Source organism: Dendropsophus ebraccatus, chromosome 11, assembly GCF_027789765.1.
Source record: "Dendropsophus ebraccatus isolate aDenEbr1 chromosome 11, aDenEbr1.pat, whole genome shotgun sequence".
NCBI lineage: Eukaryota > Metazoa > Chordata > Amphibia > Anura > Hylidae > Dendropsophus > Dendropsophus ebraccatus.
The window spans coordinates 48,599,525-48,617,979 of NC_091464.1; the positions used below are offsets into that span (position 1 = coordinate 48,599,525).

At 41.7% G+C, this 18,455-nt stretch overlaps 1 protein-coding gene across 2 annotated transcripts; it reads left to right on the forward strand.

Moving 5' to 3' along the window:
* The first annotated feature begins 29 nt into the window (after positions 1–29).
* SHPK (sedoheptulokinase) lies at positions 30–17,618 on the forward strand. Of its 2 annotated transcripts, none has more exons than XM_069944382.1 (7): positions 30–292; positions 3,557–3,698; positions 7,276–7,456; positions 7,980–8,132; positions 9,864–10,039; positions 11,748–11,948; positions 17,016–17,618. In XM_069944382.1, the coding sequence occupies exons 1-7, from the start codon at positions 143–145 to the stop codon at positions 17,411–17,413; spliced, it is 1,401 nt and encodes a 466-aa protein (XP_069800483.1). In that variant the 5' UTR covers positions 30–142; the 3' UTR covers positions 17,414–17,618. The 2 variants fall into 2 exon arrangements, with proteins under 2 accessions (XP_069800483.1, XP_069800484.1); XM_069944383.1 differs by having other exon boundaries at positions 284–364.
* Positions 17,619–18,455: the final 837 nt, after the last annotated feature.

Sequence of the window (18,455 nt, forward strand, 5' to 3'; positions counted from 1 at the left end):
AACATTCTTTGGCCCAGGTGTGCCGGACGGGGCTTCAAGAAAATGGCCGCTGTCTCAAAGACAATAAACTACTGCAAGCTTGCAGTTATGGTAGTGGTGGGCGGTGCTGGCAGGCACTGCCTCCTGTTAGTGACAGTTAGAGATGGCTCTGGAGGGCGGCCGTGTAGTTCTGGGCATTGATGTGGGCACCAGCTCGGTGAAGGCCGTGTTACTGGAGCCGGTGTCCGGGGAGGTGCTGCACAGCGAGAGCCGGGACACCGGGGCGGGGAGGGAGAGTGAGTGTGGCGCCCAGGTGAGGACAGCCCGGCTGCTGCTGCCGTTACATAGGACATGCTGCGACTTCTAGTTCTACAGCAGCAGAATTGTATGTAATTCTTCATAAGGCAATGTGTGTCATATTATATATATATATATATATATATATATATATATATATATACACATATACATACATACACACACACACTGAGTGCAGCCGCAGTGTGTGCATAGACCTATGGGGACATCCACACTACACCTGCTGATAGGACATCTCCTTCTGAATAGACACAAACCACCTAGCAGTCTAGCACTAATTATATTTCCAAGCTGTGCCTGGGCTAAGCCTAAAGTGGTATTGTCATTTGTAGTACAGATTGCTCTGGTACTGACTCCTGAGAGTCCTAATATGCAGCCAGGAGGAGTGTGCGCCACCCCCTGTCCACCAGAGCATCCCTGTCGTTATAACTTTCTAAATCTAAAACAACAGTAGATGTGATATAAAGCATTTTTGTTGTTATCATGCTGTAAAACAAAAGGTATACTTACCAGAAATCCAGGTCCAGTCTCCTGAAGGCAGATTTTTAGACTTTTGTTGGTTAAAAAAAACAGACTAAACACAGGAATTCTGGCCAGTACAGAGAGTCACGGCTCAATATATCTGTCAGTCACATGACGTCTCTCTGTGAGCGCTCAGATGGCCTGGGATACACAGGACTTCCTGTTTTCTGACTGCTTCCTGTTTTATGAGAAAAAAAAAAAAGTCAGAAAACAGGAAGTGCCATGTTTTCCATGATAACTGAAAAAAAGTAATGACTGTAAATTACAAACTTGCTTTATATCACATCTACTGCTGATTTACATTTTGAGGCTGGGTTCACACTATGTATATTTCAGTCAGTATTGTGGTCCTCATATTGCAACCAAAACCAGGAGTGGATTAAAAACACAGAAAGGATCTGTTCACACAATGTTGAAATTGAGTGGATGGCCGCCATTTAAAGTGTCACTGTCGTGAAATTTTTTTTTTGCAGAAATCAATAGTTCAGGCGATTTTAAGAAACTTTGTAATTGGGTTTATTATCCGAAAAATGCATTTTTATCATGAAAAAGCAGTTTGAAGCTCTCCCCCCTGTCTTCATTGTTCTCCTATGGAGAGAGCTAAAGAAAAGACCAAAACAGGACAACAAAGAGTTAATCTACAAATCCCTCACGGGATATCTCCTGTGACAGTCACCAGTGACCTGTCTGAGCTCGGATTACAGCTGTCACCCAGCTCCGTGCCTGTAATCCTCTGTTATCTGCTTTCTGCTGCCGGCTAACTCCCTCCTTCCTCCTCCCCCCTCCCCTCTCCCTAGAACAGACAGGGTACGTCTCCTGCAACAAGTCACAATTTTCAGATTTTTCAGAGTGGATGAAAAGGAGGAAGGAGGGGGGGACCTGGGAAAAGGCTTTTTACATGCAGATAATGGCAGATTTGGCTAATAAACCCAATTACAAAGTTTCTTAAAATCGCCTGGACTATTGATTTCTGCAAAAAAAAAAAAAAATACGACAGTGACTCTTTAATGGCAAATATTTGCTGTAATTTTAAAGCAACGGCTGTTATATTGAAATAATGGCCGTTATTTACTGTTATATGGCGGTCATCCACTCAATTTTTAGCATTGTGTGAACAGATCCTTTCTGTGTTTTTATTCCACTCCTGGTTTTGGTTGCAATATGAGGACCACAATAATGACTGAAATATACGTAGTGTGAACCCAGCCTGAAAGTTAAAACCACCGGCCGCCCAAAGAATTTACATGCCTGGCACCCAATCATTATTATGTACAGTCCTCTTACTGAGAATGTAACACATATGGATATCCTTGATGTTTCGGTCCGTGTAGACATTTCTCGACAGTTATTGGGAAGAAGAGAAGTTTATGTGGAGCCCCTGCACTGATATAAAGAAAGCTAATTTGCTGTGCGATAGGAGAATTTGTAGACTATACTTAAGATCCGAGGAGCCTGGAAACAGTAGTTCTGCAGAATGTATATTACATGGACAGGTCTTGGCCAAGAAAATAAGACACCGGTCATGACATTGAGCCTGCTTAATGTTTTGTGTAACAGAGTTCAAGCAAACAAGATCTTCATCCAGAATTAAAGGAAAGACTGTAAAACGACTCAAAGATCAGCCTGTAGGTGCTATAGTCAGACACTCCTAATATACTAATATACCACTGCAAAAATGGGATTCTCCAGAGTCCTTATCTGCACAAATTATAATCCTAACCGACTGCAACTACTGATCCATGCCTGCTACTAGGAAGTAATAGCTAGTAGTAAAAATACATATACACATAAAGACAAAAACAAAATCACTGCGGTACTCCAATATAATGATCAAACAAAGTGATTTATGTGCAACACTTCACTCTCACAATAAGTAATAGAAATAATGATGATAATTTACTATTTGTAATTAAACTCTTGTTGAACTAGCTGTATCAGATGTGTTACTTACTGTATACTGGCATTAAGGCTCCACCTTTCATTTGTGGTCCCTGGCATGGTTTTTTCTCTTGTCCCTGGTTCCTCGCATGCCTCCACCTCTGATTCTTTTTCCCCCAATATGCCTTACTTCTCGTTTCTTGTCCCCAATATGCCTCCCCATCTCATTCCTTGTCCCCAATATGCCTCCCCATCTCATTCCTTGTCCCCTATATGCCTCCCCATCTCATTCCTTGTCCCCTATATGCCTCCCCTCTCATTCCTTGTCCCCCTGTATGCCTCCCCCTCTCATTCCTTGTCCCCTATATGCCTCCCCCTCTCATTCCTTGTCCCCTATATGCCTTCCCTCTCATTCCCTGTCCCCTATATGCCTCCCCTCTCATTCCTTGTCCCCTGTATGCCTTCCCCTCTCATTCCTTGTCACCTATATGCCTTCCCCTCTCATTCCTTGTCCCCTATATGCCTTCCCTCTCATTCCTTGTCCCCTGTATGCCTTCCCCTCTCATTCCTGGGCCGTTCTGTCTTCCCTCTCATTCCTTGTTCCCTATATACCTTCCCTCTCATTCATTGTCCCCTATATGCCTTCCCTCTCATTCCTGGTCTCTGGCATGACTCCCCATCTCATCCTGAGTCCCCAGAACTATCTTCCAAAGAATCTAATGTTAATTTAAGTGTGGTGTCTTCTAAAAAGGCTGGGCTTATCAGGGAGTTTGCCTGTATATATACAATTTGTTTATTTTACTTTTTATGACCAACATCTTCTGTAAATTTTGAGATCACTTCTCATTCTTGTTTTCAGGGGAAAGAACAAGATGTCTGTCAGATAATAAAAGCTCTAAATGACTGCTTGACTGCTCTGCCTAAAGAGGGGCTGCGAAAAGTGTCACGAATTGGAGTCTCCGGACAAATGCATGGAGTCTTATTGTGGAGAACAAACCAAGGTGTGATGTCTGGGTGATATAGATAGGTCTTGTACCTAAAGCAAGGGCTCAGCAAGGGTTTACTTTCCATGAAGGCAGATCACTAAACTATTATGGGGTCTGTGACAAACTGCTCAGTCCTTACACAAAAACTATAAATTTGTTGAAGATGTATATTGGTTAGAGATGAGCGAACCGGGTTTAAGTCGATCCGAAACCCGAACGTTCGGTATTTGATTAGCAGTGGCTGCTGAACTTGGATAAAGCTCTAAGGTTGTCTGGAAAACATGGATACAGCCAATGACTATATCCATGTTTTCCACATAGCCTTAGGGCTTTATCCAAGTTCAGCTGCCACTGCTAATCAAATGCTGAAAGTTCGGGTTCGGATCGACTCGAGCATGCTCCAGGTTCGCTCATCTCTAATATTGACGTGAAAACAAAGTTCTTTGGTTTTACGCTAAATTTCTGAAATGTTGCTTGAATTAATACATTTTGTGCATTATGATCTTTGAAGAGTGAGAACATACAGCAGATACAGATGTATCAGGAGATGTCGGCAGCGTTGTGGCGAGTCTCTCTTTACAAGTTTCCACCATTATTCTAACTAGAAATGTGGGGGATATCTACTCTAGGTCTGACCTGGTTAGGGGCTCATTGTAAGTTTTGCTGTGAATTCCTAGAATTTCTTTCTATGACTGACTTTACCAAACTACCCTGTGTGAACTGATCTAAAGGCCCTACACGCACAGACATTGAGTGGGGGGGGCTACTGCTTCTAGTAACGCGCAGCAGACCGTCGCTGTGCTGATCGTTTCGACATGTTGAAAGATCATGATCAGCCCAAATTGTGCATGTTGGCTGATCATGATCTTAACAAGCCCTATTAGACTAAGCGATTATTGTCTGGAACGATTAGGAACGGCCAAGTTTTGTTAATTGCTTCATGTAATAAGAATGTTAAGTAGGATTGTCTACCCCTATAACCCATGTATCAACCTCTGGTGCCATAACCCAATATTATTCTCCTGCTAAGGGTTTAGCTACCAGTTGTCCAATTCCTGCATTGCCTTGGCCTTGGTACATAGGAACTGTCAGCAAGATCTATTCCAATTTCCATTTTAATGTTTTTACCCACAATGAAGAGCTCTTGTTTTGTTCAGATTCTTCCACAAGGGTGCGCTCTCTTACCTCTATATCTGTGAGCCACCAGACTCCAGCAGGAAATAGATAAGCTACAGCTATCTATTAGCTATCTATCATCTAATAAACATAGAAAATTGTCGGCAGAGAAAGACCACTTGGTTGGTCCATCTAAATATATAGACAGGTAGCACTGTTTTCAAACATTTAACCAAGTATTTGGTATCAGTGTTACAAAAATCCCCTGAAAATTAAGTTTGTACATCTCCTGCAGTGTACTTAGTGAGAGATCACTGACTGCTAGACATGTGCTAAAAAACATTTTGGCCAGTTGACAGACTTTCAGATGGGGCGCATCATTGGACTGAGAGAAGCAGGATGGTCGTTTTGTCCCTGATCTTGACCGTTCTGACTAAGCTGTTAGAAGGTGTTAGGGTCCATTTACATAGAAAGATTATCTGACAGATTAGCTGCCATAGATTTGAAGCCAAAGCCAGGAACAGACTATAAACAGAGATCAGGTCATAAAAGGAAGCCTAAGATTTATCCTCTTTTCAAATCTATTCCTGGTTTTGGCTTCAAATCTTTGGCAGATAATCTTTCTGTGTAAGTGGACCCTTAGGAGCATTGAAGTTGGGAACAAACCTGGACGGCCACAGACTGGTTAAAGATTGAACGTAAAGTGTCACGTATTTTTTTTTATTTATTTAATTGGGTTTATTAGCTGAAAAATGCATTTTTATCATGAAAAAACAGTTTGAAGCTCTCCCCCCTGTCTTCATGGCTTGCTTATGGAGAGGGGAGGGGTGAAGAGAGATGAGGCACCAAAACAGGACAACAAAGAGTTAATCTAAAGGCTATCTCCTCTGACAGTCAGCACTGACCTCTGAATATGCTGTCACCCAGCACAGTGTTTGTGTAATCCTTTGTTCTCTGCTGCCAACTAACTACCTCCTCCCCTCTCTATAGAACAGACAGGGTTGTGTCTGTTGCAACAAGCCACAATTTCCTGATATTTTGCAGTGAATGGAAACGTCTTTCTGAATGCAGATAATGGCATATTTGCCTAATAAACTCAATGACAAAGTTTCTGAAAATCACCTGGACTATTGATTTCTGCAAAAAATAAAATAAAAAATACGACAGTGACTCTTTAACCCTTTAGCGACCCATGACATACCTGGTACATCATGATGCCGTGGGGGGTGTCCAGAGCGGGGTCCCGCCGGGACCCCACTCTGAACGGCACCGCTCCCAGCAGCAATCTGCAGCCAGGCAGTGCCTCTATTAGCCAGCGCGGGTCCCGTTGCCGCGCCGGCTAATTAAGCACGTCAATGCAGCTGTCAAACCTGACAGCTGCATTGAAGGGCTTTATTACTCACATCCCTGGTGTCTAGTGGGACGGATCTCCCCCCCCCCCCCCCCCCGCGATGTGATTGTGGGGGGGGGGGGGAGATCCGTTCATAAATAAACAAATAAACAAACATATTTGGTATCGCCACACACATAATCGCCCGAACTACTAAATTATCACATTCCTGATCTCGCACGGTAAATGGCGTCAGCGCAAAAAAATCCCAAAGTGCAAAAATGCGCATTTTTGGTTGCATCAAATCCAGAAAAATTGTAATAAAAAGCGATCAAAAAGTCGCATATGCGCAATCAAGGTACCGACAGAAAGAACACACCATGGCGCAAAAACTGACACCTCACACAGCCCCATAGACCAAAGGATAAAAGCGCTATAAGCCTGGGAATGGAGTGATTTTAAGGAACGTATATTTGTTAACAATGGTTTGAATTTTTTAAAAGCCATCAGATACAATAAAAGTTATACATGTTATATATTGTTGTAATTGTAACAACTTGAGGAACGTGCATAACAAGTCAGTTTTACCATAGGGCCAACGGCGTAAATGCAAAACTCCCCGAAATCAAAACAAATTAGGTTTGTTTTTTTTTCAATTTCACAGCGCAAATGATTTTTTTTTCCGTTTTCGCAGCATATTTTATGCAAAAATAATACCTGTAATTGCAAAGTACAATTGGTTTCGCAAAAAATAAGCGCTCATATAAGTCTCTAGGTGAAAAAATACAAGCGCTATGGACTTTAAACATAAAATGGAAAAAGCAAAAGCGCAAAAACAAAAATTGGCTTTGACCTTAAAGGTTTTATCCAGCGCTACAAAAACATGGCCACTTTCCCCCTACTGTTGTCTCCAGGTTGGGTGGGGTTTTGAAACTCAGTTCCATTGAAGTAAATGGAGCTTAATTGCAAACTGCACCTGAACTGGAGACAACAGTAGGGGGAAAAGTGGCCATATTTTTGTAGCGCTGGATAACCCCTTTAAGGGGTTAGTGAACTCTTGTGTTGTCTTTTTTTAGACTAGTGATGTGAAGACCATAAGCTTACACTGCTGTAATAAATATATATTTCTCTTGATTATTTTACAAGGATGTCACTGGATTAACAGCGAAAATAGAGTCTTTGAGCCCAAAGAAGTGAGTCAGCTTGTCACCTGGGAAGATGGACGATGTACCGCAGACTTTTTGTCATCTCTACCTCAGCCACAGTCCCATCTGAATGTGGCCTCAGGCTTTGGCTGTGCTACTGTGTTCTGGTATTTAAAGAACAGGTAAAGTATATTGTCTGTTAAAACCTAAGCTGCTTTTATATAAAAAGCTGAAAATGATGATGGTAATAATAATAATAATCTTAACATCTGATGCAATGGTGAAGATTCCTACTTTGTGTAGTGCTAGAAGTCACACTTATCTCTTCTTTTCTTTCCTTATCTTGGACATAGGTTCAGATTTACCAGATTTAGCTACATGTATACTGATACGTGGATGGATGACTTTATTACTGTCCGTTGGCTCTGTCTATTGTAGCAAGGCTTACTTTATCTATCTATCTGTCACAAGTCTAACAGGCGTCATAGTGTGATATCCCTGCCATACAAGATACTGGGGTCAAATGCCTGTAACTTTGTGTCCTAAAGGCATCACAGAATGAAAGAAGACTGCTGTGTTGTCACAAGGACTGTGACATCATCATAATTGTTTATAGACTAGCTAGGAGCACAGTCTGGACAGGTCGGCCCCATGGCACCCTCACTGATCAGTGCTTTATGACATGTACTTTTCTGTTCTTCTCAGGCCTGAATTCCTTCAGCAATATGATGCAGCTGGTACAATCCAGGACTATGTTGTCTCAATGCTGTGCGGGCTGCAGAAACCTCTGATGTCTGTGCAGAATGCTGCTAGTTGGGGATATTTTAGTACCAGGACCAAAACCTGGAACATGGATATGTAAGTTGTGGTGTAATGTTATTACTTTTCTTATATACAGTAGGGCTGGGTATCTGTAAGGATCTTTTTAGTAAGCAGACCCATGCCTTATACATTACAGATGAGCAAGTTCAGCCAAACCTAATTGTTCAGCCATTGAATGCCGCTGCCTGGAAAACATGGATACAGCCCTAAGAGACATATAGCTGTGTGCATGTTTTCCAGACAACCCTAGGCATGCATCATTCTTTTTTTTAGGTAGCGGGATTCAATGGCCGAAACAAATCATTTTTCTTCCAAAAATAGCACCGCCCCTGTCCTCAGGTTGTGTGCTATATTACACCTCTGCTCTATTCACTTTAGAACAAATGTCCTGCAATACAACACCCAAACTGAGGACAAAGAGTGGTGCTGTTTCTGGAAGAAGGCGCCATGTTTTTCTAATCCTAGATAACCCCTGTAAATGTTATATGTTCAGTGCCTTCATTTAGAACTTTGCTTTCAGAGCACTTCCTGATTATATTGTAACTAGTGCAGTTTAGGATAATGCAGGAGATTGTTTTTGTTAATGACATAAAAGTGCATGAAACAGCTGAGGACTCCAGAGCTGATTATAATAAACCATGAAATCATCCCAATGGTCCTGCTCCGGAATGACATCTATTCTATATAGGCAAGTAGTTACTGATGAAGATAGTACTGCAAGTGGCAAAACGAATCGTTTTTTTGACTGTGTAAAGGGAATCTGTCAGCTGTAATTCACTTTCCATACTGCTTACACTGATAACTGATAACTTTTAGGTCATGGTACCTTCTATATACCTGTATGTGCTAGTTTTAGGGGGAGATTTATCAAACATGGTGTAAAGTGAAACTGGCTCAGTCGCCCCTAGCAACCAATCAGATTCCACCTTTCATTTTCCAAAGAGTCTGTGAGGAATGAAAGGTGGAATCTGATTGGTTGCTAGGGGCAACTGAGCCAGTTTCACTTTACACCATGTTTGATAAATCTCCCCCTAAGGCCCCGTTCACACAGAGCAAGAGGGGAGGAATTGTCTGCCGCGGAATGCCACCAGCCTCCCATAGAGCAGGGTTATCCAAACCGGCCCTCCAGCTGTTACAAAACAACATTTCCCATCATCCCTGGACAGCCAAATCCTAAGCTTTAGCTGTCCAGGCATGATGGGAGTTGTAGTTTCGCAACAGCTGGAGGGCCGCAGTTTGGAGACCTATGCCATAGAGTGTCATTATGACTGGGAGGCTGGCGGCATTCCGTGTTGGACAACTCCGCCGCGGAATTCCGCCCCTCTTGCTCTGTGTGAATGGGGCCTTAGTCTCTACTGCTCTCCCAACCCTACCCCTGCTTGATTGACAGACAGGGCTCAACCTCCAAATCTTGTTTTCCTAGACTGCACAGGTGCAAGTTTTGGAAATAGGGCTAGGCTTGCAGCTGGCTGTCAATCAAGTAGGGATGGGAGAAGGAGCAAGGTTTTGTTTCAGCCATCAGAAGAATAAAGCATTTTTCCACATTCTGGAAGCACAGACAGATATATAAAAGGTAACATGTGTCTCCTTTACCTGACAGCTCTCTAACAGTGTCAGCAGCTTGGAACCTACATTGCAGCTGACAGATTCCCTTTACACACTATTATATTGGATTATTTTTTTATGGTTTGTTGCTTTATTTGTCATGGCTTCTTTATCATGTGATTGTTCTCAGTGATTTAATAAGTGATTTTTTTCCCATATTAGTTTACAGGAGTGGGGTTTTCCTATACATATTCTCCCTAATGTCGTGGATGCTGGGTGTATAGCAGGGAGGACTTCCTATGAGTGGTGTGGGATCCCGCAGGGGGCAGAAGTCGGTGTTGCTTTGGGAGATTTCCAGTGTTCAGTCTATAGCTCTTCACCTGGCAGCACAGATGCAGGTACGGGTATGCTGTACAGTATCTAGCTCTAGAGCTGTGGGCCATATGCAATTCAATATACGTCTGATATAATCTCATACGCTAGGACTTTGCTTGCACTTTTTAAAGTGCATATTATAATTTGCTTAGAACTCCTTTCAGTTCCCCCAAGCAGATTAGGGCTTAGAAAAGTCAGGTCTATTCAAAAGAGTTTGATCAAGGTATGCTATTTATGCCCGCATGGGAGTAATACATTGTACACATGAAAATGTCCAGGTCCCTGGGCCAGTATCCAGATCCTACAATAAATCTGTTTTATATTTTTGGACACAATAGGATGTTCTCGGGTTTTTTAATGGACTTTAAACAACGTACTGCAGATTTTTATTGTTGTAGAGGGCCAGACACCATTTATCTTGTTGTAGGTTAGAGAAGCTGGACTTACAGTGAGCAGCTGACCAGCACAACCAATGGGGAATCACATGTAGTATTTGGGCAGTATTTTTAGCCATAATCACAAGTGGAGCCAATGCAGAGAAAACCCTAGTGGTGCATTTTCAATGTCTTTCTGGGGTTTAGGCACACTCTTGGTTTTGGCTAGAAATACTATCTAGCATGTTCAGAAGCCCAATAGACAGTCGTGGCAGTCAGTCCTCACGGATCAGCTAGCATCCCTGTCCTGTGTATATGGGATAACTCTAGATCTAGGCATAACTGCATGGCCGGCAATATGAGCTGTTGAACATTTGATTAAATTTCCATTCCTATAATAGTCCATATTAGCTAATAAAGTTGGTTGCAAAGTAAGTAAATCGCCTGAATGATATCTGTGTGGCTTCACAGGGCATATGGTAAGAGGTTGTCTTGACACAACAACATCCCTAAATATTTGATGAACATTATCCTTTGAAGCCTGAATAATAAGCGCACTTGAGGTCTTTTCTGGTTCATAGATATCACAGTCAATAATTCAAACAATACAGATATAAGTGTACAAACCATAATTATCAGTGGTAATATTCATTGTGATTATGGCTATGTGCCAACGTGCCACTTTACTAACCGCGTCTGTAGAGTCTTCAGTGTCTACTACTTATTATTATTTCACCCCTCCCCCCCAAATAATGTCCGGCCAGTCTGTTTACCTCGAGGATTATTAGACCAGGGCACAGATATCTATCTTGGGAGCCATATCGTCATGCAGATTTTTTTTTAAACTAATTTCCTGGAAAAAAATAAATTGATAGTGGATGAGTCTTGAATTCATGCGATGCTAGCATTTAACTGGTTGTGCGCCTCTCTGGGTTTTTTTGTGTCGAGCAGTAATACAATTTATAGGATAATCACATTTTTTCTTTCTGTTTGGAACATGATCTGTGTCATTTCTTTGAAGTAAAGTGCGTTTTGAATGCAACCCCCCCCCCCCCATATTCAGAGCTAATAAATGGGAAATAACACAAGTTGGGCACCAAAGCCCCTCTTGCACAGGAGATTGCAGGAGAGACTTTGGTCTCCAAGGTTTCCCCTCCTTTCCCGTAGCATCTCTTTCTCAGTTTCTTGTCCTTTCTAAATTTCAGACACGGGGGCTGGCATTTAACTTACTTGAGCTACACTTATAGAATGCGGGTTACTTTGGTTCTATATTGAGATTTGACATGTTTACATGTGTATAGTATTCTATTATTTATTTAAAACTGAATTTAATTTTAATATTTTTCTAATTTGTAAGTCCTGAATATTAGCACATCTGCCCAGCTGACATTCTCCATGCCTGAGGGTTTCCACCCTGAAGACCACCCCAGTCCTCCTGAAGCTGTGACGTATTTTCCTTACTTTAAGGATCGGTATTTGGCAGTTGCGGCTTCTCTGAATGGAGGGAATGTTTTCGCATCCTTTGTTAAGATGTTAGTTCAGTGGACGGCTGAGCTAGGTAATAACTGAACTCTCTATACCACCAGTTCCAAACCTGTGACACTCCAGATGTTACAGAACTACAACACCCATCATGTCTGGGCAGTCAAAGGTTTGGTTCTGGATGTCCAGGCATAGTGAGAACTGTAGTTTGTCAGTAGCTGGAGGGCTGCAGGTTTGACACTGTTGGTCTGTACAGTTACATTGTCTGGTTAAAATGTTCATTGTCAATTTAACAACTTTGCAGTCATTTTAATAACTCAAACTTACTCAGAGGTCAGGTTTCATGCTGCTGAAAGAAGCCTATAGAGACGGGAGGGTGGAAGTAGAAGAGGAGTGACTGCAGAGACTGCAAAGAGCGTGCACAAGTTTACTGTGAATCTCGATCTAGATCTCTCCCCAGTAGAGATTCGTGGGTGTTTCAGCACCCAGATCCCCACCAATCACATCCTCTAACAAGTCACATGTATAAGCTTAGATACATTTTATTCTCAATACAGTTGTTGCACAAGTGTTGCTTTTTCCAATATGGTTAAAGATAGAGCCATTTTACCTAATGAATAGAGATGAGCGAACCTCGAGCATGCTCGAGTTCATCCGAACCCGATCGTTCGGCATTTGATTAGCGGTGGCTGCTGAAGTTGGATAAAGCACTAAGGTTGTCTGGAAAACATGGATACAGCCAATGACTATATCCATGTTTTCTACATAGCCTTAGGGCTTTATCCAACTTGAGCAGCCGCCGCTAATCAAATGCCGAATGTTCGGGTTCGGATGAACTCCAGCATGCTCAAGGTTCGCTCATCTCTACTCCCTGCTCTATAATGGTTATAAACCTCTCACTTCCTGAAAAGTTACCTAAAACAATGGGCATACTGTACATGGGCAGATATTTATATTTGGCCCCTAAATGTAAATTATACACCTGGGAAAGATTTTATAATATATATATATTATATATATCACATATAGTTAGATTGTTAGACACCAGCACTGCTATTTTTTTGGCTTGTTTGTGTGAGTATCGTCAATGATTTCAGACTGATACTTTTTTTAGGATCACTGGTCGGTGCTCACTACAATTTTTAGTATTGTGTAAAGTTTCCAAAGATAGAAGAAAAACAGATGAGGGCACTCACCAGATTACGTGATCTTCTTTATTTCTTTACGTGCATGTTAAAAAATAGAGGACATCCTGGGCAACGTGGTGAACACCAAGCACTTACGAGGTAAGGTGGTAACAATTGTTTCACGCACATGCGCCCTTCTACAGGCTACAGACGTCTTCAGGCTACAATTACCACCTTACCTCATAAGTGCTTGGCGTTCACCACGTTGTCCAGGATGTCCTTTATTTTTTAACATGCACATAAAGAAATAAAGTAAAGATCATCACGTAATCTGGTGAGTGCCCTCATCTGTTTTTTTTTCTATGTTTGGAATATATATATATATATATATATATATATATATATATATATATATATAGTAGCAGCTTGGGGGGTCAGCTCAGGTAAAGGTTTCTTGTCACCCAGACGTATCAGCAGCTTTATTTCCAAGCATAGAGACTCCAGAAACAAAATACAGCTTTCTTCAGCAGAAATAAGTCTTTCAAATGGCATAAATGAAGTTTACAGAAATCATACAGTCCTGTACAGTCACAGCAGATACAGGGTTATCTCTCACCCATCTTTAACTCAGCAGTCTCTCTTAGGAACACAGCTCCAGGACCACCAGCAGCAGAGCACTGTCCACACCATGTTGCTTCCAAGTCCAACTCCCATCACACTAGCTAGGGTTTTAATCCCCCTGCACCTGTGGGGAGATCAGCCCCCAGATTAACCTCTTGGTAGCCGGTGAGGAATATACCTGCCTTGCCAGATTAACCCATTCAACCTGCTACTATATAACTATATATATATATGTGTGTATATATATATATATATATATATCATCTTAGACCTACCATACATAAGGCTGTTACAAGTAGCCTTTCGGCTACTATATTTTTAACATACAGTGTTTTTTCCTGGACCATTGTAACTTAAAATCATACTCAGCATACAACTGTATAGACAGCCTGGATCTACAGCACATGGAAATGGCTGGAAGATCCAACCAATGAGATTAAACGTTTCAGAGATAAATTATTGAATTATGTGCATAGACATGCTACCTAGTTATACCGCTCCGCAGTACAGAATACTACTACATGTACAGTGCTGTTCTTTACTTGTGTCACTTGGCTCACAGGTTTGTGGTAGGGGATGTGTGACAGGTGTACTGGGCCCTACAGTCAACCCCCCTGTCCCTGTGTTGTTGCAGCCTTTGTGTATTTTCTCTCCCTCAAGTTACTATTTATTGGCAGTGTTACTCATTTGAGCCATCTTACTTGTTAAAGCTTGGGAAACATGACACAGACACAAGATTCTGTGAAACAAGCTCATAGTTTATTGGACAAAACCTATATTTACATGTAAAGAAAAAAGGATGGCATTCAACCAAGAACGTACTTGTAGCAAAGAAAACTCGATTTAGCACCAAATTTTATTTATTGTAATAGAATCCATGACATAAAACATGTAAGGTGATCCCTCACCACACTGACATTTCGGCACAACCGCCTTGATTCTGCTGTTTCCTAATTCCTATTGGGTAGATGTTAGGCTTGGTTCACACTGCGTTTTTGCAATCTGTTTTTTTGCAAAAAACGGATGCATTTGTGTGCATCCGTTTTGATCCGTTTTAACATTGACTTCCATTGTAAAAAAAAAAATGGATCAGTTTTTTGACGGACACAAAAACGTATCTGACACTACACTGACACTGTGTCTGTAAAAAAAAACGGATCCGTTTTGATGCGTTTTTTTACAATGGAAGTCAATGGAAAAACGGATCAAAACGGATACATACAAATGCATCCGTTTTTTCATCCGTTTAAAAAAAAAAAAAAAACGGATTGCAAAAACGCAGTGTGAACCTAGCCTTACATACATATTAATTCTTATTCTGATCAGACTGTCAATTACATATTCTGTTACCCAGCACGTGGCTAAGATTGATTAAACAACATGTTAGTTGGACTTGTAACTTATTATCCAGACTCTAAAGGCCCTATTCCACGGGTCGTTTAGAGGAGCAATATCGTTCGTATTCGGCCGATATCGGCCGCTACGAACGATATTCGTCCCGTGGAATAGAGTGCAACGATCAGCCGACATCGTTCATGTCGGCTGATCGTTGCAGTCGCTTCTTTTTCAACATGTTGAAAAACAAGCGACTGATATAGCAGCGATCTGCTGCCGTCGCTCCGTTGAATAGGAGCATCGGCAGCAGGCGCTGCTGTATCCTATGGGCTGCCCGGACGATCAGCGATCCCCCGGGCAGCCCCCCCGCAGCTCCCCGCCGCCCCCTCCCGCACTCACCCGCTCGCTGCAGCCGCGTTGAATAGCGGCGGCAGCGAGCGGGGAACGAGGAGCAAACGAGCGCTAATAGCGCTCGTTTGCTCCTTCAAACGACTCGTGGAATAGGGGCATAAGATGCCACAACAATGGTATCATTGGAGCTTATGGTCTCAATTGTTCCCTTCAAGGTTTTTGAACAATGGTTGTTTACAAACAATATGCTACATACATTCAACAAATTAACCATTTTCATCTCCTTCCAAGGTGTATAATCAACTTCTACAAACACCATCCTACATACATTCAAGGTTTACTATTTCCATCCCTCACATGGGCATAGACAGGTTTTTGTAGGTACAGTGTACATGTGTATGTGTGTGTGTATATATATGTATATATATATATTATATATATGTGTGTGTGTGTGTGTGTATGTATAATAGCATCTTCTTGAATACTATGATACATGCCACACTGAAAATTATCTGGTGATTCACACAGAAAATCTGCCTGTAAATGAAAAGGATCTAACACAATTAGATAAGAGCAATCTGGTCTCAAGACGTCTCCCATTTCCTGTAATCATGAGCTGATGTCTTGTCAGGCAGTGACTGCATTCTGCTGTTTTTCTGTATAAAAAGCTTTTCTGTGGGTTATCTGTGCCAACAGATTTTGCCACTAAAATTCAATGAAATTCAGTAACGTTTTAATTGCAGTCTGAATAAAATATCTAAGACATGTTTATTATCGTAAAAGAAATCTTTAGTTTTTCTTTACCTTCAATAACTGATGTCAATGCTATGTGTAAACCCAGCCTGAAAGTGGTTGTCTATGATAAGAGGCTAGATTCACATTTAAAGGGGTATTCTACTCAAACATAACTTTATTAAGATTGGGACTACGTGTATTCAATGCAGGCTGGCTGCCTCTCCATTTCCATTGATAACTTTTAATATGTTGCTGCCCATGGTGAGACTAACAGTTCATTCCATATTTGTTATTATCTTTCTAGTCTCCTTCTCCCAGTTCTTCTCCTGCTGCTTTCTGCTGAAGACAAGGAAATCTGTGTGTAAGCCCTTCTGTCCGTCTCTGCTCTGAGACCCCTCCTCTCTCCTCCCTTTCCGAGACGGCTTATGTAAACAAGTCCCTGGCAGGCTGTATCTGCAGCTTTGTAATGCTGGGAGAGTTAGTTGCTAATGAACTCACTGATTAACCATTCCTGCATTACATAGTTGTAGATACAGCCAGTCAGGGACTTGTTTACATTAGCTGTCTCCGAATGGAGTGGGGAGGGGTGTAAGACGGATGGAACAGCTCACACATAGATTTCTTTAAATTTAGTACAAAGCAGCAGGATCAGAACTGGCGGAAGGAGACAGAATAGATAATAACATGTCTCCTGTATCCCCCCAGTCCTGTGATTTCATCACACTTTAAGTTGGAAAAAACTATTTAAGCTGGCCCATAATATTGATGCCAGACACCTCATTTAACATGCTTGTTCAGATCATCTGAATAATTTTACTGCAGTGGCATAAGTATTTCCAGGGATCTCTTTCAATACTGTATGTCACTGGGGGGGATGTTTGAGGAATAGTGAGTAGTCCTGACGTGATGTTTCTGATTACCTTACTTTGACTCTTTTGCTCCTAATAAACATGAATGTTTTTTTTTCCTTACAGGTCTTGAATCTTCTGACTCCAATATGTACTCCAAGGTGATCAGTGCTGCGTTGTCTGTAAATGACACCCATCTTACCATATGTCCTACACTCTATGGAGAGAGGCATTCTCCGCATAGTCAGGCTTCGGTTTCCAACCTCACCTCCGCTAACCTGTCACTTGGTCATGTAACTAGAGCTCTGTGCCGTGGTATTATTGAGAATATTCACTCTATGCTGCCGTCTCATCGTCTGAAAGAGTCTGGCATCAAGCGCATCATTGGGAGCGGCAGCGCACTAGCAAGGAACGCTGCCTTAAAGCAGGAGGTGGAGAGAGTCTTCCCTTTCCCTATAGTCTATGGAAAGGATGTTGATTCTGCTGTAGGGGCAGCTATGGTAATGGTTCAACAGCAGCCATAGCCTAGATATGTTACCAATCTGTGGCCTTAATTTGTAAATGAAGATGTATAGACATCAGTTGCTTGCAGAAGCCTGTTAATTGAAACTTTAATACAGGAAATATACAATATTTGCTTTTATAGCATCCTGTGTCTGGTTCTGTATTTTGCAGGCTTAATCGCTGCATGGTTTGTTTTAATTATAATTAAAATATTTTTTCAATATATGGGTTTGCATTTTTTATTTTGTTACCACACGACATAAAAGATGCATTGCTTCTCACTCTGGAGCAATGCACCGAGGATTTCACTGTATTGAGTGCTTTAACTAGCAGCTGGCAGTGTTATGGCTTGTCTCCCTGGCATCAGTGATCTGTTTCCCATATGACTTAACTAAGCATTGCTCCCACCTAGCCAGAATCCTGCTCAACACTGATGAGGGGCAACCCCCTGAAACAGCTGTCTGTGGATGGTTACCTGGCCTTGGTTTTTCCCTTGTCATTACATTGACTTATAGGGCCACTTAATATGGTGGTTTCCCTACAGGAGCCATGCCTCAGCTGGGCCCTTCCTGGAGGGATGTCTGGCTAGTCCTGTGTTTTGAGACTCTTAAATGAGGCTCCATGGGCTCTTTTTGCATGTTTTTATTTCCCAGGGAGCAATGCATGTAGGATTTCACTGTATTGAGCGCTTTAACCAGCAGCCGACAGTGTTCTCTTTCGCTGATCTCCCTGAGATCAGTGATCTGTTTCCCGTATCAAATTGTACCTGTCATTAAAAGAGACTTTTGATATATTGTAAAGACACAGGTTTTATTGTTTGGGGCTTGAGTTTTCAGACCCCAGATGATCTTGAGAATAATTCCAGAAAAGTCTATACTTGGTGGGGATAAAAAAAACTTGTACATACAAAATATAACAACAATGTCACCATCCAATCTAAAATAGGATATCAAGGAAATAGAATTACTTTAAAACACTTTCCCTGGTTTAAATTTTTATTTTGGGGAATATAAAACTCATAATATAAAAGTTGCCGTGATCAAATTCAGTTTCTGGTAACAA